At 47.4% G+C, this 19,013-nt stretch overlaps 1 protein-coding gene across 2 annotated transcripts; it reads left to right on the top strand.

Moving 5' to 3' along the window:
- The first annotated feature begins 14,218 nt into the window (after window positions 1-14,218).
- LOC149372482 (iripin-8-like) lies at window positions 14,219-16,909 on the top strand. 2 transcript variants are annotated; one of them, XM_089566979.1, is made up of 2 exons: window positions 14,219-14,430; window positions 15,052-16,909. In XM_089566979.1, exon 2 carries the CDS (start codon window positions 15,064-15,066, stop codon window positions 16,270-16,272), a length of 1,209 nt encoding a protein of 402 aa, XP_089423105.1. In that variant the 5' UTR covers window positions 14,219-14,430; window positions 15,052-15,063; the 3' UTR covers window positions 16,273-16,909. The 2 variants fall into 2 exon arrangements, with proteins under 2 accessions (XP_089423105.1, XP_089423106.1); XM_089566980.1 differs by lacking the exon at window positions 14,219-14,430 and adding an exon at window positions 14,472-14,627.
- Window positions 16,910-19,013: the final 2,104 nt, after the last annotated feature.

The following is a 19,013-nucleotide window of genomic DNA, read 5'->3' as shown; positions in this document are numbered from 1 at the left end:
TTAATTGTGAGGCAACTGTGCAGAAGTGCAGGATACTGTTGTGAACATATTGGTGGTAAAGGTCTAATCTCCCGGTGCGTCGTAAAATCTTGCTTCGAAAGTTGTCCCCCAATCGCATCGAATAGTTAACACTGCCGTAGAAAACCAAGAGGGTAGATTTTTGACCATAGATAGCAGAAAACTCTACAAACGTCCTGAGGGAAATCTGCGGGTATACTTTGATTCCTATGGTGCAATATTATTACACGCAAAAAATTACCTTTATAAACAACTTTCCGCTTAAAAATGCGCTTGTCAACAGCTTCTGGGTATTTCATGCGTGCAGTGTGTCGCTGCAGCTTTGCTTAGCTAGTGAAACTCTGTGGCGTTCTTTTTTACATACATGTTCAGAGTATGCAATCAAATAATGCTATATTCAATCAGGCTCGCCAACCGAATAGGCTGCAGTTCGGCAAATTACACTTCCAGAAAGATCTGGAAATCTGCGACTACTCAGTTGCCTTTTAACTCAGCGAAGGACATTTACCTGGAGATGACAAGCATGTCTATACGCGGATACAATTCAAGAACGAAGCAGCAGATGTTCTCAACACCATGGTTCATCCACTTGAACATGCTAGCGTGACATCGCACATGAATGACCACGGCTTAATCGGATTAACCACGGCGTCATGAAAATCGGCCTACGCCGTTGGTTGGAGTGCCTAATTTGAGGGGCATGTGCCTCTTCGTTTTTGAGTTGTGTCCGAGTTATAGAAGGTATAACATTTATATGTCAGCAATGCCGCTGTTCGTGCTCATTTTTGTTTGCTGTGTAAACGATACATGATGCGAAAATTTCGGCGTATGCTTGTCTGTAGCCTCGTAGATCGAAACTGCAGACGTCAAGAAGCACCTTCTAAAAGCCGCCCAATTACGCCTCATCGATCCACCTCATACCCGCCACCTCATCCTCTGGAAGAGCCATCCATCCACCACCTACCCAAATCGACCCTCCTACTTCTACCCTCCACTCGACACAAGGCCTTCACGCCACAGCAGCAGCCCACGCAGAAGCAGAACTAAGAAGCGGTGGTGAAGCAGAATTAGAAAAAGCAACAGGAAAGCCAGCTGCCTTCAAGGAGCACCGCCCACGCAGCCACCTCCCAACGCCACCCAACGCAATGCAATAATTACCTCGTTCTAACCAGTTTGCGAGCGTAGTTAGCGCCTGAATTCCGCAAAAAAAAAAAAAAAGAGTGCAAGGAAATAGAAAGTATGTAATTCCTATTGTACGCTATTCTAGTCACTTCCTTTCGAGTTCTGCATGAAAATCACAAGGAAAAGCGCGTTTAAGGAACAGCTAGGGAAGATTCAATCAGGCGATTGCCGTCTGCGCATGATGGCGATGCCTGAATATTCGCTTCGAGCTAAAAGCTCGTTTGTATGGAATAATGACTTGCTTCGTGTTCACTCGAAAACAAAAATCTCAATATTTCCACAGGCCTAGCAGTCCGCCATCCGTAAGTAGGGTCCGATGATTGGATTTCTAAGTGGCCAATAGTCGGCAGTCAACGGCGAGCATGGCAATAGCTAGAACGAAACGAAAGCAATAGCTTTCGTTAAAAATAGGGATTTTTCAACGACTGTAACAAGCACGTCTAGCTCTACGACAGAAATACCCTGATTACTCGAAAATGTTTAAAGCTTTTCATATAGTAAGTCGTGAACGCTGTAATCTGTTAACACCTGCTTGCTTACAAAGTTAACCCATTTTCCAGAGTTACTTACAGCAATATCGCTAGAGCCTTCGAGCCTGAAAGAGATTGATGAGAAGCTCTCGCGGCGGAAATTCACTCGCAGGAGATACTGTTTTGATCAGCCCCACTCTTCGTCATACTGACGATGTTTTTGCCGACAGGATCACGCAAAGTAATGCAGTAAGCCTGTGCGACGAAGCATCAGTGCCAAAAACAACTCAAGATAAAAGCCTAAGCGCTGCCTTCATCACTAAGGTTTGGTTTATTGGTTTATTTGGGGTTTAACGTCCCAAAGCAACTTAGGCTATGAGGGGCGCCGTAGTGAAGAGCTCCGGAAATTTCGACCGCCTGGGGTTCTTTAACGTGCACTGACATCACACAGTACACGGGCCTCTATAATTTCGCCTTCATCGAAATTCGGCCGCCGCGGACGGGATCGAACCAGCGTCTTTCGGGACAGCAGTCGAGCGCCGTACCACTGAGCCACCGCGGCGGGACTCATCACTATGGAACGTACTCAATAACTTGCGAATTAAATTAAAGTAGACTCCGGGCGAAGCACCCTCGACGACCCAGGAATAACCGAAAAGAGTAAAGGCCCCATAAATATTCTCGACTGCGTAGTGGTCGTCGTTCATAGCGGTTACTGGCAACACTAATTCTCGCTCCCGGATTTGTGCTGGCATTCAATTTCGGTTGTGCACGCCCTCCAGATCCTGCTTGACGCACTCTCAAGTGACGCGACTTCGTTCCGTGACTTGCGTTCTACGCCGTGACATATCCGTGCTCTCTGCCCCGTCCTCATTTTCTTTCAGGCGCCGCCGGTGAGAATTGGCTACGTGCACATGTTTCGCCAGAAGCCATAAACAAACGCGCCTTTTCCTAGCCCCACTGCCGGGAAAAGGTATGTGGCGGCGCTCTTTGCAAGTTTGTATCCGTGGGATTTCCTCGACCTGCTTCCTATAACGACTATTTCCTCGTAACACGTGGCCGAGAAATCTCGGAGTGCCCGGATCCCTCGTGCCCAAACGGGCACCTTTGCAGTTACTGTCGTCAGAAAGTTGTTACGTTGTATGCGGTGTTTAACGCGTCAAAACTTCAAGCAGGGTATAAGCCTTGCGCAGTCTAAGGCCCCTGACTGATTTCTACGGTACAGGGTTATTCAAAGGGAGGGCAACACGCTGTACATGGGCGCTTCGAATCCTAGACGGCACAGCCAGGGTTCCGTCCTGCTCCCTCGGGCTCAGAAGTGTCGGTTTTTCGACACTGCAGCCCAGAACAGATAAACTGAGTCTTTGGAAGAGAGATGCAGTCACCTTAACAGCGTAGTGCTCAAGCATTGAAGGCCTTGGATACAAGGGATGAACTTACAGGGTTTCATCGTTAATTGTCTCTGTATGGACAAAAAAAATTAAAAACTGGGATCTTTATTGAGAAGCAGGTAATTACAGTATGAATCATTATAGCTCATTTTTGACGATTTCTCAATGTTTCAGGACAGTAAAACAGTGCGAAAATGTGTAGGCACATGCATCTAATCAAGACCGCGTACAATTCGAAACAGCTCCGTCACCTGCCGATCCATCATTGCAACTACAGAGATTTTGGTCTGTTTTGGCGTTAGTGTTAGGTTCTGCCTTAATTTATCTATCAGCAGACCCTGTTGTCCCTCTGGAATTTGAAATTTCGGTCATGATTTAATAAATCTGTTAAAAGAGCCCTTCGTGCAAGTAGCTGTGCGAGAGAACAAAATTAAAATCATTCTCGTTTTTGCCCTCTGCCTCTAACCTGATAACGCATAGCGTTACAGGGTTAGACATAAAGAGCATAGACATAAAATTGTTGGTTGCGTGTTTTCTGCATTGTAATGGTGTGCAAGGAGCTAGTATACATTGATTAACATGTGGCCTTCGCCTACGATAGCTACACAGTTCATAACTGATTTTTTTTCTGTCATGCTGCTTAGCTTTCAAAACCTGACCGATGGATGGGACGTCAAAGTACAGACTATATCACGTGAGGCATGAAAATGATATATAATCACTGCTATAATCACTGCAAAGATGGAATGAGTAGCAATTATATCGCCGTTTTTTCATGGCTTCCATGACAACTACTAAGGCAAAACAAACACCTCAACTTTTTCGACAAGAACTACAAGACAAACTGCACCGCATTGGTGTTTGTCCTCCCTCCAGTTCTTGTCCGAAAACTTGCGTTACGTCTTTGCAGACATAAATTATCAACTTGCCCGATCAGCCACGCTCGCCAACTACACTAAGTTTGACGTCACAGCCATCGGTCGGATCTTGAAACCGAAATCGAAACAACATGAGAGAAGAATTTTGATTATACATTATTTACTGGCCGCAGGGGAAAGCTACGTGATGGTCCATGTATGCCAATCATTTCTCATCATTAAAAAAAAGAAAAAAAAACGGGCCATTTTTTTTGTCTCCACTCTTTTGATATAACTGCACGATCTTTGAGTGTCCATGCGTGATGTACGTTACAAGGCAAGGATGAAAGGCGAAGTTACGTACTGACAACGCAAGCGTACTTAGGTCCACACAAGGGGCATCGGTGGTTAAGTCGTTTAAAGCGGAGAGCCACAAGTGTTTACACGTGGCGCGCAAAGCGACCATCCCACAGGACTCGAGGGCATGCCGCGCTTGGAGACGCGGTACTTTTAAGACATTCTTGTTAACATGAAGCAAGCCGAATCCAAATAATGAGCGGGAAGTGCTGCTCTGTGTTGCACGCAAACACATTTGAAGTTCTCCGCAGCCCATATGCATGCACATCTTCCATGAATGTTCATGACGGCTGTTATGGAGAGCAGACAAAAGTTGAAATAATTATATTGCTAAATTAAATGTTCTGCATGCTACTCAAAAGCGTTGTCCTGACGTTAGGTCCTCGGCATTCTCTATCGTGGTCATTCTCATGGAAGCACACACCAGGAAGTGAACAGTCCTCGTAATTACCTGCCCGGTGATTATGCTAATCGGTTTGTTGCTGGAACGTGTCCACAGAAAACTTGATTTGGCCCCGCAGGCCACTGGAACGGCCAAGATATGTCCTCACGTCGAAGCTATCACCTTTCGCTATTGCACCCTCAGCAGCATCGGCGCCTTCGCACGGGCCGAACATTATTCTGGCGTCATTCAAAACCAAGCCCCAAAGCTTAGCGTAATAGTTGATTAACATCTAGGTCCGCCACTACACTTAAATATCAAAAACCTGTTCGGGGGTAAGTTGCATTAGCCATTGGTTCACAGATTGGTACCAACTACATCGGGAGCTCAAACAGCAACCTTCATTATTTTTTGCTAGAAAAAAAAAATCAGTTCAGTCGAGAAGTTTTTCATCATTTTTCAACATGGCGCCTAAAAACTCCAACGCAAGTGCTCCATCTTAACCGATGCCTTGATTATGTAAGAATAAAGAAACACTCGGACATGACCTGCTGTCATTCGTGTAAGCTCCTTGCACCTGTGGTAAATGTGGCAATCTCTAGGCGTTCGCTCGGGGGATTGCGCTGGGTTCGGGAAACACTCGAGAAGAACAATTGTGAGCTTAACCGTAGTTGCACGAGATGTTTAAGGCGTGCAAAATCATACCATAACTTAGCCAGGCGTGGCGTGTTCACTTGATCGCAGGTTTTGACGTCAATGAGTGCCACGGACATGTAATTTCCATTGGCCCTCTAAAGGCCCAGAACAGTGTCAGTATTAATTTTACAGCGGACAGTGCTGTGCCACCACTGGACGCCACCATACCTTGCTTGCTCGTTTAGTCTTTGGTTGAAGGGGAAGTACCCAGCATTCGTCTCCTGTGACGTTAGGCTGCAAAGAGTCATTTTCTTCAGTTCGAAAGCGCAGTAACAGTACTCCACGCGTCCTTACCGCCTTTATTGAGCTGGTAATGCATTGTTTTAGTACTCAGATAGCAAAATTCTTTCGTGCCAAATTAGGTGATGTATCGTGTCGTAAATGATTATAAGTCCACCCGCTACCTTGTCGATCTGTGACCACCGGTCGTGTAGAGTGACGGATTCCGCAGCAGCAATAGCGTCTGGCCGAGTCGCAAAGCTCAGGCGTCCGGGGGGTTTCGCGAAGAAGAATTGGCTCGAAAAAACAAGACAGTGTAAGTGAAATGAAACGCGCAGGAGGGTGTTTGGTCTCTCTTGCACCGTCTTGTTTTTTCGCGCCATTTCGTCTTGGAGAAAGCATGTACCAACCGCCCCAATAGCCAAATGTCTGGAGCATGTTTTGTCAGCTACTGTGGAAGCACCATATTTCCAGTTTTGATGCAACTCCTAAGTGCACTGAACAGACGGACAGGTAGCCCAATGCCATGTCTTCATTCTTCGACGAATACCATTTAATATTTTCAAGCACAAAATAAAAATTACCGCATGCTGCTCCTCTCTGCTGCACGTTTCCAAGGAGGCGACCACCTACAATGTGCTGCAGTGGGGACACCCTTACCGCCACGCTGATGAACCGCACCGCAATACTCGATGAGGTGCGAGATAAGATATCAAAATTAACGACATGATTATGATTTTTCACAAAATCTAGCGCTACTTTTTGGCCAACCTAGCAAGCTGTTATGTCGACTGGCTGGTGTACGGACACAGGAAAGTAGCGAACAAGACATGATGCGAACAACTTTGGGACAAAGGGTTAACAGAGTATTAGAAGCAAGGACTGGAGAACAGGACTGGACAGATTTTTTTTTTAAATTCAGGCACGGATTGATAACTGCACTCAGTGGAGCTTTTTTCTTCCCTCCAAATTAACTTCAGCATCTTTTCAACCTAATTAGTGCATGCTGCCTATCCATTTTACTCACCCTTATCGTTTTCAAGCGAGGTGGTGTAGTGTATGATCTGTAGGACGCACGCAGTTGGTCTTGCCGTCGCGAGCTCCAACGCTTTTCTCAACAGTAGAAAGCGCGGACGCAAACATGTTCCGGGATTTCCCTCGTTCCTGTTTCGTATCCTCACTAAGAGCCGGATAGGGACCTTTGTGACGGAGTACCATGTTCGAAAGCACGAAAGGGCACGTTGAATTTTGTGCAGTAACGAGGAAAGCACTTTGTAAAAGGACACCTTATTAGGAGGCTGTCATCGATTGCTCCCAATGTGTATTCGAGGGGCACATATCTAGTTTATTATTATTTTTGGAAGTATTTTTATTAGTTTTGAAGCAGGCATGAAAATGGCGCCAAGTTACGCCAACATATTTATGAACAACACTGAATCAGGTGTTCCCTCCTCATACCCAACCAAACCAGCATTTTGCATACGCTTTCTGGGTGATACGTTCGTGATTTCGACAGAAACTGAAGACCAACTCATCCAGTTTATCACCTCAATCAACAACATACATCCAAACATCTGCTTCACACACACTAACTCAACCAATAAAATTAACTTCCTGGATGTTTCGGTCCCAGGTGAAGAAAGCACATTAATCACTTGCGTTTATAAAAAAAAACCCACAGACAGACAACAGTACCTTCATTTCAATAGTCGCCACCCATGCCAGGGCAAAATTTAAATCCCATACTTTCAGGCCATCAGACTGAAACGAATGTGCTCACGACTGGAAGATTTTCAAGAAAATACTAACCGCATGCAGGACATTGTAAAGAAAAAGTACCCGTCCTTTATAATCAATGATGTCATTAAAGGGGCGGAAGAAACAAATATTTCTTTGAGGATCCTCAGCCAAATCATTAAATTCACATGGTTGCAGTCCCGTACTAACATTCATAAACAACCTCCCGAACATTAATAAAATCCGAAAATAATACTTCAGCATCATAGAACAAAGAGACCGGCATTTCAAAATTATCTCAGTGGTCCAGCAGTTAACATACAGAAGGATAAAAAAAAATTGGACAACCATGCTGGTCATTCAACAGTCAATAAATAGAGGCCTGTGAGGCGTAAAAAACCGATCCAAAGTTTGCAAACGCATGCAAACCACAGCAGGGGCTAAAAGCACGCATTCAAATTTCAAACAGTTTATCCGGAAAGACTTAAATTGCAATTCCAGCAACATTGTGCACATGCTGGAGTGCGGCGAGTGTCGAATGCAATACATAGGACAAACAAACAATTACTTTTGATTCAGATTTAATGACCAACGCTCACATGCTCAATCTCTCCCCAACCTCCCTCTTTCAAAACATCTGCGCGAAGAAGACCACGAGTTTGATAAACATAAAGCAACGATATTGCAGAGCGGCTTCAAGGCACTCTTGAGAGCGAGCAATGAGAATCATGTTTCATTTTAAAAATGAATATGTTACAAGCAGGCGTAAACGAAAGCCTCGGCACCTTCTTCAGTTTCCAGAAGACAGAAGCCTACGAAAATTCCAAACTCTATTACACACAGCACCCCTGACTGCCTCTTCCCCCTTTTGCATGGCATATTCGGGTAATTATTTCCACCTGACGTTGAACTCATCGTCTCGAATCGCATCCTTGGATAACACTCCTTGGAAAGGCCACACACCACCTTTCCTTATCTCTCATTTTGTTCCTTTTTCTCTTTTGTCGTATTCTGTTTTTTTGCCTTTTCTCCCTTCTGGCTACTCTATCAGCCGTCTGCTTTAACGCTGGCAACATTCCTACGGGTTCCACCCCTCCTCTTTTTTTTCTTTTTGCAAATCCAGCTTCAGCAGTTAAACCAGAGGCGGGTACAACGTTGCTACTCCATAGGAAGAGCATTTTAGGCCTTTTTTCTTGCTTCCTTTGTTGCTGGATTAGTATTATCTCTTCCTGCCTTCCCCGCCAGGAGGAGCGATGGCGTACGCCCCCGTTCTTCCACGACCACGCTCGCTATCACCCATCTCAGCTCGGAGTAGAGGAGTATGCGACAGGGGAGAAAGCGGCCATGAAGGCATTCTGTCGGCGAGCAAAGCTTCGTTCTTTGGTTTCTGGGGCAAGAAATGGGGGGGGGGGGGGGGGGGGGGGCAACATCGCTCGTTTACTGGCCGGAATGCGTGGCGGTCACACGGCACGGTGATAAAGGCCCGTCTGCTTCCCATTCCTGTCTAGCCTACAAAGGTGTTCTTGGAACCTTAGCGCCGCTGGCAGCCAGCGCACACAGACATGAATCTTTTGTACCCTCACTCCGCCTTGTTTCTGGCCCCACCCATCCTGGACATCGCAAGAACTTCGCAGGAAGAAACCCGCCAGTCCTGACGGTGGCCCCGTTACCCCTTTACCCTCGAGCAAACAGATGTCGTTGCCGGAGACCTCATGTGTTGCCATCATGTGTTGCCGCGCGCAGCGTGCAGTTTAGAAGCTTTGTGATACTGTAAAGATTTTTTTTTCCATGCTAAAAATGAAGGCATTATATAGTTGCGTGTGCAGAAAAGAACGAAACATATAGAGCAAGGAGAGAAATCGAATTTAAGAATGCGTCATTTTCAGTTCGCCTTTATCAAAAAAGGCTTGCGTAGATTTATAATGATGTGTGATTTTCGTGCCGATGTCACTCATAAGCAGCGTCAGGCATTGTATTGGCTAGATTAGATGACGCAGTGGAATTCGCGTCGCACTGCGTAAGCTGCGCCGTGGTTCGCAGCTTTTGCGACCTGTCCAACATTCTTGGACAAAAATTTTGAACATTCGAATGCTTTAAGAAACTGTTATGTTGAAGGTAGTGGTCCATTCTTCGTATACATAGCAAAATCTTTCTTTCAGAATTTTCCCATCACTTGCATTGAGCATTTCGGAATGCCATAGAAAACCAATGGCGAGCGTTTATGAAGATAGTAAAAAACGTTAATATAAAAAACGCAAGCTTGTTGTCGGAAGATTTGCGGATATATTGATTGTTGTAGTGAAATCCTACAGTATATGAAAAAAAGGTTTCATAGACTGTTTTCCGTTGAAAAAAGCTTTTGCCCAGAATTTTTCCGTATGATTTCTTAAATACTATTGCGCGCAGTACCAAGTAAAATTTCATATGTCCTCGGCGCCTCTCATCATGGATTAGACTTCCTATTCAAAAGGCCTTAAAGCTGGCGAGACAGCTATATGCTTTTGCCGAAGGCTTTGAATCCACCTCCAGCAATGTCGCTATTATGCCGCCGTTTATAAAAAATATTAACGCTAGGCTGGCGGTCTCTATATCCGTGGAATCCACGACTAGCTCACGTTCACAAAGACTACGTCACGGCTTAAAACTACATATAAGTTACATTCTGTTTCGGGTGGGCGTAATACTGTTGCGTCAGTCAATTTTTCGCCGCCTAGGTCACTCCCCAGCGCTGGTTTCGGAACCGCGCTGCCAACGAACCGTATTAATTGCACAGTAGGCTGCAATGCGTTAGACACTACGTGTACTCATTCCATCGAGAATGCGCCTTCCAAGACTGGCTCGTTAGGCCATGCTCGTACTTTTATAACCCGATTGCAACACGCTCATGCGTGGCCGGCAAGATCTGCAAGAAACGACGATTAGCGCGCTGTTATTCGCGAAAAATGGGCGTAGGCGACGGTCATTAACGAAGCTGCAACCACTATATACGAGCCAAGGTGAGCGCACCGGTGAGCCCCTGTAAGGTCCAACAGAGTTTGCGATTTCATGGAACGCACGCGCTCGTCATACACCGGGCCCTTCGAGAGCGAAAGCGCGCGATGCGCTGTCGGTATACCTAACAGCCGGCAATGAAGCTTCGGCTTACTACTGAGCGGAGGTCCCCAGGCATTAAGTATACACGTTAGGCTTAAGCTTTCGTTACGTTAGGAATAAGTATACGTCTAAAACACGTACTGCTGTCATGACTTCCCAGAACACTCGTCACAGCGTGTTTCAAAATGCGCTCCCTCCCGGCATGGGCCGGCGTGGTTGTGGCCGTAAGGAAAGGAAAGGTGCTGCGCGACTGTTCCACCCACGGTGGACCCCCGAACCACGCCGTGAGGGAAGGTATGAAGCAAGGCCTACTGAAATAGAGACCTGTACAGATGGCCGGGCCCTATGGAACAGCTTGAGCCAAATTTCGTTAGCTTTTTGGCCGTTGAGGGCGCTCGGTTGTCCTGTTCGCTTGCTATTATCATCATCATCGTTTGAGATTTCCCGCGTGCTATTTAAATGCATTTACTTTGTGTTTCTCTACTCTTCCGCTCTTGGAGGGCTAAAAAAGCGTCTTCCCTTCTGCACCCTGCATTTCGCCGGCCCCATCGCCCTTAGCATAGATAAACTGATGATAATGATCGCGCGGACAAACAATAAAAATGTCCTCTTTGAAATAAAATAATGGATCAGGCCATTTTCCAACAGATATATATTAGCGCCACACCGCCGGAATTGTTTCTGTCCTACCGAAAAATTGCCTGAACTAGGATGTACGCGCTGGAGCAGCCCGATCCGTGCAGGTCTGTACTTCAGTAGGTGTTGGTATGAAGGAGGGAGCGAAAAAAAAAGGAAAGAGAAAGAGCCGTTGTAGTGGAGGGCTCCAGATTAGATTGGACCACTTGGGGTCCTTTAACCATCACTAACATCGCACAGCCACATCTGAGCTTCTTGCATTTCGTCTCCATCGAAATGTCGATGTGCTCAAGAAACCCGTCCAAAATTCCTCGTTTTCGTGCCAGCCATAGAGCTCACTTTTGTCAATGAAGCAGCTATACTATAGCAGACACGTGAACAGGAGGTGTTACGGCCTGGTACGAGTGCAGGTACTCATTCCTGTCTACAATGCACTTCACACTCCTTTTTAACTCCTCGGGGAATTTACGGAAGGCACTCAAAATATTCAGAAATGAAGTAGTCGCTGCTTGTGCCACTAAAGGTCGTGCACAGAGCCGACTGCTTATAAAAGCTCCGCTGCCGTGGTCGCGGTAAAGAGCGATGTAAATTAATAGTCATCAGCTGCATAAAAATGAAAAGAGAAAATAAGTTCTACATATATTCCAGTGTTCGCGTGCACACGATATACAGGGTGATTTTTCTTCATGTTTACAGACTTTTATTTTTAGAACTTTGGGAGATACGATGGTGCGGTCCCTTCAGGTGGATTCGACAGCAAGGCGGACATTAGGTACAGGATAGAACTCAAGTATTAGACGATTATTAACTACAATTAACTAATCAGAATTTTTTATTTTAGATTTAAGGGGAAAGATTGCATTAAAATTGACGCTCGCAAACATCGAAGGTGAGTTTACATTTTCTTTACATGCAAAGCGGTTCAAAATAACGAACGTAACAAATGGCGCATTTCGGAGCTTCCTGAGTAGGCCTTTCCGAGTTATCACGTAGACTGCTTCTGCTTCATAAAATGCACAAATGGCGTCCGTATTTGTTGCACTAAATTGGCGAGCAGCGACATTGTATTCTTCCCAACGCGGGAAAGCCGACTCAACGAGGTCTCAAATCCGTTGTTTTGACGTTCGATATTTTGAACCACATTGACGATAAAACAAAGCTTAAAAACTCGGCCCACTTCAGATGTTTACGGCTTTCAATGTCGCAATATAAATCTTTTCACCTAAAGTAAAAATAAAAAGCTTAATCATTTAATTTCTGTTAAATATCGTTATCTTACTTAAGCTCTATCATGCACGTAATGTGAACTTTGCTGTACAATCCACCTGCACAAACTGCGCCGACGTATCTCAAAGTATTTTAAATAAAAATATGTAAACATAAAAAAATAGCTCGAAATATTCCAGCTTAGAAAGAAAAGCCATCAAGCTATTCCAACCAGCCGAAGCGTGTACCGCTCTTTATTTGTTACATGCAGTGGTCATACATCATGTCCTGACAACCCAAACACGCGAAGCGCATACAAATTTCTAGGCCGGCAAATTTTATGTTCTTCAAACAGTCCGGCCTTAATCCCCCGCCTCATCGCTTTAGGAGTGCCATCGACCCGCGCATTTGAATCCTCAAGGCGCACCCGTACGGCTGCCTTTTTCTTTTCCTGCCTTCTCATTTCTGTCTTTTGTTCTTTTTATTTTTAATCGAACGGCCTCAGCCTTGGTGCAGCACGTGTTTCTTCGCATCCTAGATGGCTCGCGGCTTTCCTCCACGACGAGCGAATGGTTGCCGTCCCTCTCGATCCAAGGTCAGCAGAGCATATAACGCAAGCGCACCGACATGAATGGGAACTACAACTTTCTCCCCGTCCCACGTATCCTTTCTCAAAACATCCGACGACGTAGGAGAACGAGCCGCGCCCATGCGACAGTGCGCGCACGATGCTGCCCCGCGTGGGGCTGCAAAAGCCGAAACCGTTGCTTCCATGGCAGAAACCGTACAGATAGCGCGTGGTAGTTAGGTGCAGCACTACCGAAGCCACGGGCGGGCATGACTAGAAGCAGCTCCAGTGTAGCACGAAGTGCGTTCGCTCACGTGTGCACACAGTGAGACAAAACACGCAAGACACGCATCTAGCAGTCTTGTGCTAAAGACGTAGGATGCAAAGAGCAATCACTAACAGCCTTGGCAAGCGGAAGACCCATTTTATGGTGTGGTGGCGTACGCAAAGCAGTGTCTTTACGAACCGCAAGCTATATCTTCAAGAACCCTATGGAGCCCACGGCATGATGACCGTATCACTGGCGTGTGAGAACGTACAGTCTTGACCAAAGGCCTTCAGGCCACAAGGGTTGCTTTTGAGCAATACAGCTAGGCATTTACGGTTCCCCTGCAGCTGTAAACACCCGAAGGGTCGAGGACAATGATCTCCCTGTCCGTCAGGAGACATAGAACATCGGGCGCACGTGATTATGATTGAAAAGCAAACCCTGCAGTATGGATACTTTTGCAAAAGGAGGCCTTCACTAGGTTTCGCAAGAATGGCCGTTTCGCTGTCTCTTTTTAAAGACGGCTGATCGTGAAGGTAACGCCTCCTGAGACCGTTTCTACCCCACAGGCGCACACACCCACGTCGTAAAACGGAGTCAGGCGCAGCGCCAGAAAACGCTATTTCTTATTGAATGGACGATCCACTATACGCTCTTTCCCCGTGCTCCACGCAACTAAAGACCGCGAAAACGGAGACCGGACACGCATAGCGGTGCTGTATCATTCCCCGCCGCGTGTGCGTGCGACGCTCCTCCCTCGAGAGACGGGTTGTCTTGCGAAGCACTACACAACAGCTGACGTTCGTTGAGAAATGCCCGTCGCCGCCGTCGTAGCCGGGTGAGGCGGTTCCAGCGCGCGAGAGCCAGCGCGGCGCGGTGGCATCGATGGCGCTCGCATCGGGAAGCCCGGAGATTGCGCCGCCCGATGAGAGAGCACGCGCTCAACAGCGTTTGCTACGCGCGAGCGTAAAAGGAGAGAGAGAGTGAAAAAAAAAAAGGCTTAGCTTGCCGCTGCGCGCGGCCGAAACTACGTCAAGCGCAGGAAGAGAAAGAAGCACGAAATGAGCAGCGCCGGCATCGGGTGTCTCCCATCGCCGCGGCGGCAAAGTAAAGTTCCGGCGCACGCACACTCGCTGTCCGGGAAGTAAGCACGCGAGGAGGAGGAGGAGAAAGCGGAGGAGAGGGTTGCCGTCCGCTTTCCGTCGGTCCAGGGACGTCACCTCCGGCGCGCGCGGCGGCGGGCACGCTTACGACATCCGCAGCTGGATTTCCCGGCGCCCGTAGAAAAGAAGGGCCCCGCATGGGAGTCTGAGCGCAGCCATAGACCCCCGACCGGCCCAACCGAAGCAGGTAAGTGCGGCGGCAGCGGCGTCTGCGGCGTTGATTTACGAACCGAGCCAGCCGGCGTCTTGTTGATCGCTTCGCGAAGAGAGAGAGGTTCCCCCGCTAGGCATTGTGAACATCGCCTGCGGAACCGACCGGTGCCTGATATTCGCGCAGCTGGAGTCCCTCCCCCGATCGCTATATACCGTTCCTGCCTTCTCCACGTGAGCGTGATTTCCTCCTGAAGGTCTGCGCGTGCATTTCTGCGTGATACAACTGATCGAGGTGCTAGGCGCACCTTAATAAACTAAACGCTCAATATGCAACGATTAAATGTAGGCTTCGAGTGCGGCCGCTATTTTCTGATTTGAGTTCTGCACTCTGTCACGTCAACCCTGTGAGAAAGACGATATGACAGTGCACTTCACTCAGGATAATGATGGCTGAATGGGCAACCGCACTCCATCGGAGACCTTGCAGGGTGACAGGAGTTGAGACGTGATTCGCACTCGATGGCGCGCGTACGAGGAAAAAAATATATAATGGGTGTCGAGATGGCAGCTACTTTGCAGAACGTTGGCGAGGCTCCAAGACGTGCTTTTCGCTGCGTGCTCTTAGTGATGCGTTCTTATTTCTTCTTTTGTACAGAACGACCCCGCAATGTCTCGCCTGCTGTGGCTAGTTTCCGTCGCCGCGGTGGCGCTGGCTGCTGTGCCCGACGAAGAAGACCGGTATAGACTCGCCCGCGCCAACAACTTCCTGGGCCTGAATCTACTCAAGGCGCTGCCAGGCAATGCCAAGACGAACGTATTCTTCTCGCCGTACAGCGTGGCCACCGCCATGGGAATGGCCTATGCCGGTGCACGGGGTGACACGCTGGAGCAGCTCACGCTTAACTTCGGCTATGCCGCCGACGAACTGAACGATCGGAAAATCCTGGCCCTGTTCAAAGAGCAGCTGGATGCTTCTCGCGAACTTCCGCACGAGTACACCCTGGACGTCGCCAACGCGGCTGTCGCCCAGGAGGGGTACGGCGTCCTCCCCAACTACACGGAGGCGCTGATGAGCTCGTTCGGAGCCGAGTACATTGAGGCCGACTTCAGCAAGAAGGGTGAGGAGGCTATCGAAAAGATCAACAAGTGGGTCAGTGAAAAGACGCACGGCAAAATCCGCAGTCTCTTCGACGAACCACCGGATTTCTCCACACGGCTCATCCTGCTCAACGCCGTTTACTACAAGGGAACCTGGCTCTACGAGTTCGACAAGGCGAAGACGAAGCCGCGCTCCTTCTACAACGGGGGCGTCACCAAAGTCCTCGTGCCCATGATGAAGATGAAGTCCACGTTGAACCATACTTTCGATGCTACGTTGAACGCGGACATCGTGGACCTGCCGTACGTCGGCATCGACTTCTCCATGACCATTCTGCTTCCCAGCGAGCGCAACGGCCTCGAACATCTCAAGTCCGCGCTCACTACGCAGACACTAAACAGAGCCATTGCCAGGATGTACCCAAAGGACATGAAGTTCAAAATGCCCAAGCTGAAGTTGGACACCAAATACACCTTGAAGCCCACTCTCGAGACGCTGGGGATCAGGAAGATCTTCTCCGCTGACGCCGACCTCTCCGGGATCAGTGGCGCCAAGAATCTGTACGTCTCGGATGTCCTCCATAAGGCGGTGCTGGAGGTGAACGAAGAAGGTAGTGAGGCCGCGGCCGTCACCGGGTTCGTGATTCAGCTCCGCACAGCAGCCTTCGTGACTCCGCCACCGCTGCCCAAGGTGTACGTCGACCACCCGTTCATTTTCCTCATCCGAAACGTCAACACCAACTGCATCATGTTCCTGGGCGAAATCAACGCCCTCTAAGTCATCGCGTGCCAATCGCTTAAGCCATCGTACTGTGCCATCGTTGTTCCTTCACCCAAAGGGCTTCGCTGGTGACGATGTAATGGATTACCTGTGGACAGAAACAGGCTGCTGCTGTGCCTCGCTTATGCTTATCATATGACACTACTGGCAGAAAGTTCAAGTGATTTTGCCCCGATTCCGTTCTGTGAACTTTTCGGCTCTAGCAAAAGAGCACGTAATTTTTAGCGGCGACAAATCCCACTGACGCCGTGATTCAGATGCTTGCATTCGGCACCGAGCATTTGTAAACATGAGCGTAAACTTATGTGCTTAATATTCTCTGCGCTCTTTTCGGCACGTTCACAACTTAACGTTGAGTAAAAAACAAAGAAAATGGATGGAGAGAGGCTTTGTGTCTAGTCTTTCGGCACGCAGCTTAAATGCTTGCAGCTGTTCACCATCCGCTTTCACTGCGTCGTCACTGCAAGTCCTCCACAATCATGAGACCACCATAGACGCGTCGGAGTGAAAGATGTTTTCCTTGTTTGTGCGTGTTTATAAGCATGTGTGTACATCGTTGTGTCCGGACAATTACGGGTCACTATACAGATCACGGTCACAATGTTTCGAATTAATAAAATACTTATCTATTTTCCTTTTTTCTTATGATGGTGAGTTGTATAGGCTGACCGCACGAATAGCGAGGTCAGCCCGTAGCACTGGCGCCATAAATTCGAACTCTTTATTGCCGTTTCTTTGCAGCACTATGCCCGGAAGCAGGCAGATTAATGATCGTTGGGAAACTTACTAAGCATTCTGGAGCTGCCTTTTGAAACGACTCTTTTACGCTTAATTCTTTTCCCAGACCCTCGAAATTTTTCATCGTAAAATTTGACACCAATTACGGCGACTGATTTCGTCGCAATCATGTAAGGGTGTCATCTCTAGGAAAGTCCTTTGATTTGTGAGATGCATCTTTGGGTGGATCGCGTTGGTGCTGTAGCCATAACGAGTGCCGGAGAATTTAATAGACACCAGCTGATTACAACTTGCATGTGCTACTTACAAGCAAGTTGCTTGAATGCGGCCTCTTTTTTTTACACATGCATGCTGGATTGCTTAGGCTAAGCGTACTAGTAACTTACCAACCTTACTTATCTAGTCGAACACCGTAGCCAGCCTTCATCAATAATTGTCACCTCGTCGACTTACCAGAGCGTGAAATTATTAATCTTGCAACGCTTGCCTCTATCCTGGAACAAATAAATTTCAGTAAACCAGTCTGCCTCAATATTGCACGACGATTCGCGTCTCAATAAAGGTCGTGTGCGGTCTGAAACAGCGTATGGAATAAAAAGCAAAGAAAGTAGCTCCATGCCATCTTTTTAGTTGTAAATAAGTGCTGAAATCCTTTACCACATATATTATCTGACGTTTAGACTAGTGCGACCTTTTTTCGCGTCTCATCGACGTTTCTTCATTGTTATCTATTTGGGACTCGCAGCATGACGCCGTTTAGTGCAGAAGCCGTCTGCCGTACATTGTGAGTACCCGCAGACCACTGCAACCATGATAACGCACACACAAAATTATGTCGCACACATTCATCTGTGGACCTCTGTAGTACTTACGAAAACGTCTTCATAGTGGCGGCTGGGAAGACAGAAGTCGACAAGGAATAATGAATCTTGGTCTCAAAGAAAAAATGTGTGCTGGACACGTCAGAAAATATCGTGCTGCTCTGCCAATAATTCCGCATGAGAAACGTGGACAGCTGGAAGACAGATTGGAGGGCAAGAATTACCTCTTGGTGCTCCTTGAGTTATTCGCTACTTTTCTACTTATTCTGTGATTTTGTCAGTTCGCTTCTACTATTTCGGAAAATAAGCGTTGCAATAATAATTTTTGTCATTCTCAATAGTAAAGTGGTGCCAAGGGTTCTTTCCCTTCAGCAAAGACTAACTCACCTAACACGGCAGGGAAACAGATTATTCGCGGTGCCGTGATAAGGAAATGATCAACTCTACTGCTGCGCAGCCGCCGCGGTGGCTCAGTGGTTATGGTGCTCGGCTACTGATCCGAAAGACGCGGGTTCTATCCCGGCCGCGGCGGCCGAATTTCGATGGAGGAGAAATTCTAGAGGTCCGTGTACTGTGCGATGTCAGTGCACGTTAAGGAACCCCAGGTGGTCGAAATTTCCGGAGCCCTTCACTACGGCGTCTCTCATAGCCTGACTCGCTTTGGGACGTTAAACCCCATAAACCATCTTCTGCTGCGGGGTAGAAATGCATCTTCAGCTGTGAACCCTCTTGTCTATGCTCCTTAAATGAGTATAGACACCTAACTTTTGGGCGCGTGTTTTCTTGTTTGTAATGATGCGTAAGGCATTTTTATACACGTACTACCACCTGGTATTCTATGACTGGTAAATAATTTGTAATCGAATTTCTTCCTCGTGCTGCCGAACGAGGACTGTCCTCAAGGTATGGTTATACGTCACGTGAGGCATGAAAAAACTACAATGTAACCGCTGATTCTACATTCTTTGTTATTCCGGCCCTTGAGGAAGGCTGGCTTCAGCACTGTACTGATTTAAAAAGATTAAGCAGCGATTATATCTACGTTTTTCCTTGCCTCACGTGACATAAAATCACACTTTAACGTCAAAGCCATCGTCCGGCTGTTGAAGCCGAAACAGCATGAGAGTAAAATTTTTTTATAAATTATTTAGAGGTCGTAGCCGAATACCACATGTTGAT

Source organism: Amblyomma mixtum, chromosome 1 (genome assembly GCF_055824585.1).
Source record: "Amblyomma mixtum isolate Tamu chromosome 1, ASM5582458v1, whole genome shotgun sequence".
NCBI lineage: Eukaryota > Metazoa > Arthropoda > Arachnida > Ixodida > Ixodidae > Amblyomma > Amblyomma mixtum.
Note: the sequence above shows the minus strand (reverse complement) of the source record. Positions and strands in the feature narration are given on the sequence as shown.